Here is a 10,670-nt window from a genome sequence, read left to right on the forward strand (position 1 = left end):
AATCTCTGAGGGAGAGTCAGAAGGGAACTGTGGCCCAAGCAGGACATTGTTCCTGTCATACATAATGCTAAATGAAGTATTCAGCGTTCACAGGAAGCACTGCACTTGGCCCATGTTGAGGACACAATCCAGAGGCCATTTAAGTTGGCACTGCACTTTGGCTGCTAGGTCCAGGATAATTTTGAGCTCCTGAATTTCTCTTGCCTCATTTTTTTTTTTTGGGGGGGGAGCGTGGGGGGAAATAGATGCAGATAGATTGAAAATCATTTTCCTTCTATGCCCTTCCATTCTTGTGAATAGTGTTTTGGCAGTGCAGTTGAGATGGGGGGAGGGGGTGGAGAACAGAGGGTATCTTTCTGTCAACTGAGGTCATAGTGTTGCTTCTTCATTGGTATTGGCTACAGCTATGTGGAAATCAAGCTTCTGCTATGTGCCCTAAGGGAGCTCAAGAAAATCTAGGAATGTGCCCATTGATCCTTGCCTCCTAACAATCAGAATCTCCTCAGAATTTCCTGGGAGTCTCTCCTGTCTGGGGCTTCCAGCATCATCTGTACTAGTATCAGAAATATGATTAGACAATTAAAGTGCTGGGGAAGAGATGTATCATTAATATTATTGAGAACAAAGGGACTTCAGGGAAAGAAGACTCAATGACCCTTCTGTGGGGGGAAAAGTAACCCTAAAAACCATACTTTTAAAGTGTTAGCCCTTTCTTGATGAGACTTCCTCAAGAAAACAGAGTTAGACTCATTCTATTCATCTTGAAGGTCTTCCATATTCCTGTCTGGTCACTCAGCTTTCAGAGGGAAGACTTAAACTTTCTCAAGAATGTAAAGCATAGTAGAAGGGACTAGAACCCTCCAAAGGTGCTGGACCAGCAGTCTGGAAACTCACATTTATTCCTGGTTCTGGGGCTATTTAGGTACATGGCATTGAACAGTTAACTTTTCTCTCTCTATTCTTCAGTTTCTTGGATTGTAAAAATGAGAATAGCACCTATTTCCCTGGTGTTATAAAGTCAAATGAGATAATGTATGTGAATGTGCTTTGAAAGGCCAAAGTGCTATACAAAAGCAAGGTATTACTAATAAAAATAAGAATTAAAGTGAAGTTTTTGGAAAACAATTGGTTACTCCACAATAAACCAGACTTTTAAAATCACCCAGGTTTTATTAATGATTTCATTAGAATCACAGAGAATTAACTAAATATGAAATATTTTAGGTCAGTATTAAATTTGAGGATTTTTCCTTAGTGGAAATCTTGCTGAAAAGTCCTGGAAACAAACCTCAACTCCCTCTATCCTTCCCTTCTGTGTTTAAAGAGCAAAAAGTCTCTGTCTAATCTAAGAAATTGTGTAGAACCACCAGGGTGATTTTGCTCTAAATCTCTTTGCTTCAAATGATTATACCTCAAACAGTACCCTTTTTGGGGGATCTCAGAGGTTGTATAGTTAGCTATCTGTTCACAAAATATCTAACAATCTTTTGGTTAATTCTGATTTCTTTGGTGATATCCAATATTAAAACAGGAAGGGGGTTTACTAAAAGATAGAATTCTGGTTCTATTCTGGAAGAAGTCCAAATATAAAGATCTTACTAAAATTCCACTTAAGATTCAAAATAAGAAGATACTATGCTATATGCTAATATAGCATATTATATGTGATTTGGAAACATATTGTATGCCAACTGGACACTCCTTTCTTTCACTAAAAAAAACCCAAAAAACCAAATAGTAGCTTCCCCAATTTATTTATTCTTTAAGTGGAAAGGTAGGGATAAGTACAAATATTGTTCTGGAACCAATTAGTCCTCCTATTTTACAGATGGGAAAACTGATATCCAAAAATATAAAGGGTCAGTTTTTCAGCTCTTCCAATATATGATAATGGAAGTGCCTGAAATGGAATCCAGAGATTCTGATTCCTTTAGCCTTAAGTTCTAGGTAACTCTCCCTCTACTGTTTCCCTTCTTAATTTGTTCTTTTTCATGATCCTATACTTGGATGATTTCAGAAATATGACAGTATCATTCAAAGAAATTGGAGACAGCTCTCTTAGCTGGTTGAAGAGGCTCTATTTCTTCAGTTGTTCAACCTCAGGATTTGCCTTGAAAAGTTGTTATTGAGACATTTTGAGTCATGCCCATCTCTTTGTATCCCCATTTTGGGGTTTTCTTGGCAAAGATATAGGAGTGGTTTGCCATTTCCTTCTCCACCTCATTTTACAGATGAGGAAATGGAGGCAAACAGGTTAAGTAATTTATCCAGAGTGACACAGCTAGTAAGTGCCTAAGGATTATTTGAATTCAGGTCTTCCTGCCTCCAGACCTATGCTTTCTAGCTGCTCTCGATGAAGGTTAGTGACCTATTAAATTTAGGATAAGAGGGAAGAAAAAAAAAACAAGACCATGAGACTATTAAGTCTGGAAGTATTTTTACAAAATCCAAAATTTTTTTGTTTCTTTCTTTTTCAGGAAATACATGTAGAAGATAACACCAGATTCTGCCCAAAGGAAGAAAGAGAAAGTGAACAAACATCATTCAGTGATCAGCATCCCAGCAGGCAAGACCAGAAAGGGGGCTTTCGAAGCTCCTTCCGCAAGCTCTTTAAAAAGAAGTGAGTAGCCCTTAGATCAGACTGCTTTCTAACTCCTTCCCCTCTGGGATTCTTCTTGAGGTTTTCACAACAGCAACAACTACAACAACAATAATAACGATAATTTGGCCTCAAGAAGCTGCTTCAAGCTTAGTGCCTCCTCCTTATAGCCAGGGATTGACTTTTTTTTTTTTTTTTTTTTCTTATTTTGGTCTCCTTTCATGCTTAAAGAAACTGTCTCTACTTCCACCACTATTAACTTTTCTCCCACCTCCTTAACCCTGCTTTTCCTGCCTTCCCCCAGCCAAGTTGTGCCTACTGGGGCAAACAGCACACATCCATTGGGAATGAACCAGTGGCCACCTTTTGAGACATCAAGAAATTCTGGGATGTTGGTATTGGGTATAAGGAGTCTTTCCAATAGAACCTTCCTTTAAAATGCTGCTTCTAGGTACTTAAGCGCTTTTACCTTTTAGGACACATGTAGATACTTATAGCCCTAATGGATACTATGTATATTTAGTGGGAACTTACCCTCAAGGAATGAATTTGGCTGTAGTTAGGTGTTCTTCCTCCTGTCTGCAAAGCTTCCTTAAAAGGTTGAGCCTTTTAAATTAGGAAGGTCAGTTAACAAATGTAAAGGAGGGCTATGCTTTTAAAAATACAGCTACTTGTTCTGTAGTTGTGAAGTGATGATAGGGGAAATTCCCTTCTTTACCCATCCCCTCAGGCTCAGAGGCTTCTGCTAGTGGTTCCATAGATTGTCATCTCTACATTCTTTTCTCTCAGTGAAAATCTCTTTTCATTTAATTTCTTCTGGTAGACTGCAGAATTGAAGAGTTAGTCTGAAGCACAAAGTCTTCACCTTTTGTGGGGTGAAGGAAAATACATGGATATGCTTACTGCTGATTGACAGGTGAGGAGTTGAGCAGTCTGTGGAGAGGCTACCTTGCTGAGCTTCAAACAGTTGCTGGTTGATTCAGATAAATTTCTCCATGGGAGAAGCTGGGAACAGGTCAGAAGTGAGAAAATTATGTTTCTTTGGGGGTCTTAAAAATATGGGGAAGACTGCTGAAGTCAGTGTTAGGGCACAGAAAGTTGGTCTTGTCAAGATTACTGGCTGTTCAGAGCCTATTGTTAAAAGGAGAGAATGGGAAAGGGTAAAGATAAGGGTAATCTTTATCATACATAGTCCCTCAATGGCTAAGTTCCAGACTGACTTCTATTCTGTGCTTGCCAGCATGCACACTAGAGTTGCTGTATGGTCATTTCTTATTTCAGTTATTACTATCTTCAAATGAACTTTGCTTAAGAGCAGAAGATTTGAAGATTATTTCCCTTTTCCTAGAATAATAGTCTTAGGTCTTTCCTGGCTTAGCAACCCTCAGCATGTTCAGCAAAGAGACCAATCCTTCACTCCTGCTTTGGTGTCCCGGCTGGCTTAAGAACTCATAAGACCAATATTGTTCCTGCTCTTTTCCTTCCATTTCTGAATTGTTCCTTGATGCCAGTATTCATGGTTCACCCATCTCAGCTTTTAATGCCAGTAATCTTGCTAGAAGCAATGAAACTACCATTACTTTTCCCTAGTCCCTTCTCCAAACTCCTAGAGACTTTTTAGAAATGTTCTGGAAGATTCATTTAGAAGAAGCTAGGAAAGTTTGGCTTTTCAGTAGAGGGATAGAATTAAGACTGACAACTGTAGGTTACAGTGAAGCAGATTTTAGCTAAGGAAGGGCTTCACAATAGAGCCATTTCACAGTGGATTAGATTGTCTTATGAAGTAACAAGTTCAGTATAATCGGGAATGCTTAAGCAATGGCTGGATGGTTGTCCATCTAGGAGGCACTGAGACTAAGACTGTGCTACATGACTTTAAAGTCTCTTCTAGTTCTTCCATTCTAGGCTTCATCCAGAGTTTGACTTGAGTACAAGATAAGATGACAGGTCAACTTGTTAGCTTGTTAGGATTTGAAAGATACCCATAGCTCTTACTCTTGAATCAGGTATTTTATTGTTTAATATTTGAAGCAACATCTAAAGGAAAGTGATGGCAGAGACAGAATAACAATAGCTAGCATTTATATAGTGTTTTAAGATTTTCCAAGTGCTTTACATTTATTATATCATTTGGTCCTCACAAAAAACTTATTAGATAGGTGGTTTAATATCCCCCTTATACAGATGGGGAACTGAGGTTGACAAAGGTTAAGTGACTAGCTCAGAGTTGTACAGCTAGTAAGAGTCTGAGGCAATATCCAAACTCAGCTTTTTTTCCCCAAGTCTGTCTTTCTATTATGCTCCTGTCTTACAAGGGCATGGAAGTTGGTACGGTTGGCTTGCCAAGGGTTACTAGACCTTTCCATCATGTCCCAAAGATAGTATTTATGAATGGTATTTATGAACTGTCATTGAACATTTGTGTATTTATGGGCTATGTTAGTACTGTGAAGATTTGATAAGCTATAGAAAGCAGCATATAGTAGCAGCTTTTAATTTCTGCTTTGTCATCGGAGTATAAAAGGCGAGAGTAGGGAATCTTATGCATGATAAAATGTCAGTAGTATTTAACTTGGACAATACCACAGTCCTCCTCTTCTAAAGACATTTAAATACCCTTGTGTATAAGATTAGGCCAGAAACTATGACTACAGATACATAAGATATGTGGTTCTATCCTTTTAGGCAAGACCTTACTCTTTAAAGTCAAGCAATAAATACCTAAATATGTGTTGGGATTAAAAAGTCTTCTCTGCATTTATGCAGGGAAATAGAAAATCTAGAAGATTTCTAAAAATAGAAATGCTCAAGTACTATATGCAAAACAAGGGCCTGCCTACAGAGATAAAGTGAAACAGTCAAGAGAAGGGGCAGAAAAAGTAGATGTATTCTTGTGCACTGCTCAGTCCTGTGTTCCTCTCCCTTGGATAGGCTTTTGTGTGTAGAGATCATCTGGCAGGCTGCCAATTCATGCTATTTCAGAATGCTATTTCAGGTTCTAACTGGCTATGAAACTGGATATAGCAGAACACTTAAGAAAAGAGAGACTCGGAGGTGTCTTCCTTTTGTGATTAAGAGAATGTATTGCTGGTTTCCATGTTAGCAGAATGTAGAGAATGAAACTTCGTATATTACTCAGAACATATTAAATGAATGCCTTAGATGCTGAGGAAATTATCTGATTGCTTCCACCTAGAGTATATTTAGTTTGTGTGCATTAGATGAGGTGCAGAGATGTCTTTAAAAGCTGGCCAAAGGAAAATACAATTCAATTTCAAGCTTGAAAAAGCTGTTAGCTTTCCAGCTTAGCTAGGATCCTCAGAAAATAGAAACAAGACTAACATGTTGCAGTGGTCTATCCGGAGAATGTTAGGACTACCTTGAACCTTCCAAAGTTATCAAGATCATCTTTCTACCTCTAGGTAGATTGTAATTAAGCTGTACTTTATCAGAAATTTCTCTAAACCCACCAAATATTTGATTGCAGAATATCCTGGAATTCGAGAAAAAAATGCTCTCTCCTGTACTTAAAGACAATCAACTTGAATTGCATGCTCTCAGCCATTGCTTTAAGTGGAAAAGTATTATGGGAGAAGGCCAGATAAAGATACAGGCCTAGGGAAAGTGTATGTGTGACACCCCCACTCCCAGTTCCCAGCTCCCAGCTCCCAGCTCCCATCTCCCTGTGTCCTATGACAGATACTGATTCCTTCTCTCTGGAGTTTTTCAAGTGAAATATAGATCATCACTGTTATGATATAGATATCTGGGCTGGATTAGGTGGCCTTTGAGTTCCCTTCCAACTTGGAGATTCTGTAAATTTACGATTATTTAGCCATTTCCTTGCTCATTCCTATTTGGGACTTTTTTCAGCCTTTACTGATGTCAGCTCTTCTCTGCTCACCAAGGAATACCTCTTGAGTTCCTTACTAATTCAGATGAATAAAATCATCACAGGTCTTCACATATTTTTAATAATCATTTCTGTGTTCTATCATAGTTTTACAGTTCTATATATTACATATAGAACTCTATTCATGATATAATTAATGATAGAAAATTGATCATTAGTGAATCCTATTTTATTTGGTTTGTGGCTGTTTTTTTTTGGGGGGGGGTGCGGCTTACAAGCTCAAATAAATGGATTGTCTAGCATCAACAGTTAAACAGAACTTGTAACTGATGGTGCAGCAATTAGACTCCATAACTTCATTGTCCAATTGTCAGTCCTATACCACTCCATTTTGTCCTGTGCTGATACTAGCAACTGGTCTTATTCAAAATCGAGATCTTCATGACTACTCTGGACTTCCTCTGTATTCTTACCCCAGTCTAAGTTCTCCTTTGCTGTGTTCAGACTTAAAAGGAATTGTTAAAGCAGAATTTTTAGTGGGTTGTATAATGGCTCCCTTTTAATTCAGGTTGCTTTAATCATTGATGAAGTATCTTGGATATCCTCTATGAAATTTTCATGAGAATTCAGGTTTATCTGTTGCAGCTAAATTTATAGACTAACAGGCAGTCAGAGATGCATAGAAGCACTACAATTTTCCATTCTGTTTGGCTAAAACTTATTCTAATTCTAGTGAATAGTTTGAGGGTAGTAAGGGATGGAAAACAGAGGTCGTGGTGTCCCATGTTGTTTCCTAGTTTCTGCTTCCTCCATTCTTGCCATTTTAATAAAGGCTTTTGTGAGGACAAAGGTATGAATAGACAGATGAAAAAGAGTCTTAGTTGACTGCAAGTCAAAGCAAAAGCAGCCTTAGGCATTATTAAGAGAGGCATAGTGCCCTGGATTAAGGAGCTGACCGATTGACCTCCCGGGAGTTCTTTTCAATCACTCACATATATTCAGTGAGTACTTGTCTTCTAGTACAGTGCTAGGATCTATGGGATTTCATATTTTCCTACAAAGAGTTCAGAGCCTAGGCAATTGCATTCTCAACACAAGAAAGAAAAAGTTCCCAACATTCTGTTCTTTCTCCTGCCTAGATCTCGGGGTGCTAAGTCACATGGTAGTGGTAACCAAGTGACTTCCCCTGCCTCTATCGTCTCCTACTAGTCTGGACCCAGAGGTGCAGGGCCCGCGTCCACAGCCGCACTCTGCCTCATGGACATGTGGCTATGTGGGTTTGGATGGGTTGGCTTTTGGAGGTTTTTTGATTACACAATGCTTGACTTAAGCTTCCTGTGCAAAACAGATGATTTCTTCTTAAGGTAGAGAGCTAAAAGGCAAATACACAGGCTTTTAAACACAAGCCAGATCATCTTTCATCAGTCCATACCTGTAGATACTTAATAGTCTAACATAATCTTTTGATGGTTATTTACATGTGACCATGTAGGACACAAATAGTTATCGGGAGGCCAGGCAGAGCTGCCTTTGTGAAAGAGAAATGTTGGGGATTGGTCACAGGCAAAAGCTGGGAGTGGAAAAGCATCAGCAAGCTAGTTTTTGGTTAAAATTTATAATCAAGACGTAAAGGAATGTTCTGAATACTGGAGACATGAGAAGAGGCTTATGAGGAGGGTCATTAAAAAAACTAAAGATGAGCTCATAGAGACTGAAAAGCAGACAGGGCGATTTTGGCATTTGTTTCAGAAATGGGAACGAAGCTGGTGAAGATTTCTGTGGTCCTTGGGGCTGGTGGTGACATCAAAACTTTCCTATTTTCAGGTAAACATGAACAGTTGCATGTTGGATGGTTCAAAGTGTGTAATATTGGGCTTCAGGGAGATCTAGAAGTGGCCAAGATCAGGACAACTAAAAGCAAAATTACAGATTTTGGCTGAAGAATATTTGAAGAGGTGTCCAAAGTGGGGAGGCCACTGATGGGAGACAAGGGTTAGATTTAAATCCTTTAGCAACATGGGGAGGCTTACAAATTGTGGGTTGAACTGTAGGTTTCCCTAATTTCTTGGTTAATGCAATATGAGGCAAAGAAATGAAATAGTACAAAAGATATGGTTGTGGACATTTTGTGCATAGCTACTATAACTAAGGGTGAATTCAGAAAGGAGGAGGCCGGGATTGAGAAAGAGAACGACATAGGGTTTTGGGTGTAACACTTGGGAGTGTTATAGGGAATTCTAAAATTGGGAAAAGGAACAGAATTTAAACCAGAGGAGTGACATGCTTAACATGCCATTTCAGTCTTCTGGGAACAATAGATGGGCCCTAAAGGCTTAGGTGTTGAGATGTAGAATAGCCTTTTTTCTCTAAATTGGGATTTAGTGGATTAGTTAAATATGGGAAAGGTGGACCTTACCAGTGGAAGCACGGAGATTAACACTTTTTCTACACAACAACAAAAACAAAGTGAAGTAGAACAATCTGATCAACCATCTGGAAGTTTCCAAGCATCAGGATGTTAATTATTGCATAGGCCAAGCCTGTTGCCTTGAAAAACATTGTTGAAATATATCATCAAAATTAGATTTAAAAAAAATTAACAAATTAAAAAAGTTAATTCTTATTGGTTAGGACCTTTAGAATCTGATTGGGGAAAAAAAAAGGATAATCTGTCCTTTTGAATTGTGGGACTGTACAATATTAGCCTCTGTATATGGAGAATTTGTTCAGTGGTTTAGGAGCTTTGGAACAAGGAACCTCATTTCAAACATTGAATTCTCTTGAGTATAATTGAGCTAGATCCTTTGTTTTTGGTTCCTAGTCGTTGGGCTGGATTTATAATTTCTAATCTCAAATTTAAGCTTGCTAAGTGATCCTAGGTGGTTTAACAGAGGCAATTTCTAGAGCCCCTCCCCTTCCAGGCACTTCTGACAGGATCAACTTGTAGACAGTGCAGAGCTGGAGTCCATTCTACAGCTGGTTTAACCAAGAAAATGGAAGAATGTGCCCTCGCCTGGGGACTTGATTGGATTTATTTGAATTGTTGACTATTGGGTTTGGTCTCCTTGATGATGGTTGAGATTATGGTATCTCCTCAATCTGATTATTGTACTCACATTTCTTCACTTTATCATGTATAGCATATATGCATGGCAGTCCTCAATAAATCTGTCTTTATAAAAATAAACCAAAGTAAGAGTTTGTAATATATATATATATATGTATTAAAAAACCAAAAAAAAAAAAACATTTAAAACTTTATAGTGAGGGTTTGGGATAAGGTTGACTGAAAACAATGAATTCTAGAATTTTTAAACTTCTTAGTTTTGGATACCAGTTTATTCAAGGATTTGATAATTTGAATATTAATTGCGATAGGTCACTCTCAAAATATGAATCCCTGACTTTTTTGAGCTTTTCTTTGCCCCAGGATAGTGCTATTTCACACCCATACACAATAATTATGATCAGAAGTCATTTTCATGGTTCTCTCCTTCAGACACAATATGGGTTAATTCTCTTTATATTTCTGAAAATGCCAGATCAACTTAACCTTTGGATAAAACTAAGAAAATTAAACACTACTCTAGATCTAGGTGGCAACATGACAGTTTGACAAATGTCAAACAGTTTGGATAGATAGAATTTTCGAAAAACAATTAAACCCAAATCAACCTGTACTTTATCTGTGTGCTGAGATTTTAGGTCCAGTGGATCAGAATACAGGGAAAAAACTAATGAAAACCCCTCAATGGATCCTTCACCCACCAAACAAGATCTCTTCAGAAACCAACTTGCTCTTGCAAATGACTTTGACCAAGGAACTGCTGTGTAGAACATATGTAAAGTTTTATTGCCAAATGTTGAGAAAGATGGACAGTGTCTATGTATATACATCTGTGCATGTATATCTATATAAAATTCTGATGTATAAATTATTGATGAAGAGTTAATGACCTAAATATTTGCATTTGAAAACAAATCAACTTGAAAAGTGTTGCCAAGAGATGAAGACTAGTCTGTGAATAATGCTGAATTTCATGCCTGGACATTTGTGAGAAAAAGAATGAAGAATTTGTGAGGTCTTCCTCATTGAAAGAGCCAGCAATAGAGAAAGACACTATTAGTTTGAAGGAAAATAAACATTTTAAAAAACAAAAACTTCCATTTTGAAATTGTGCCCCAAGTATAACACTGGACACATTCATATTAAACATG

At 38.0% G+C, this 10,670-nt stretch overlaps 1 protein-coding gene across 1 annotated transcript in view; it reads left to right on the forward strand.

The window, feature by feature from the left end:
• The window catches only part of ARHGEF33 (Rho guanine nucleotide exchange factor 33), a 54,159-nt gene extending 43,489 nt beyond the window's left edge, over window positions 1–10,670 (forward strand). The window contains exons 16-17 of the mRNA XM_051975138.1: window positions 2,478–2,620; window positions 10,158–10,670. Of these exons, the coding sequence (XP_051831098.1) occupies window positions 2,478–2,620; window positions 10,158–10,287 (273 nt within the window). The 3' untranslated portion in view covers window positions 10,288–10,670. The remainder of the gene's footprint in view (window positions 1–2,477; window positions 2,621–10,157) is intronic.

The sequence above is a fragment of the Antechinus flavipes genome, chromosome 2 (assembly GCF_016432865.1).
Source record: "Antechinus flavipes isolate AdamAnt ecotype Samford, QLD, Australia chromosome 2, AdamAnt_v2, whole genome shotgun sequence".
Taxonomy (NCBI): Eukaryota; Metazoa; Chordata; class Mammalia; order Dasyuromorphia; family Dasyuridae; genus Antechinus; species Antechinus flavipes.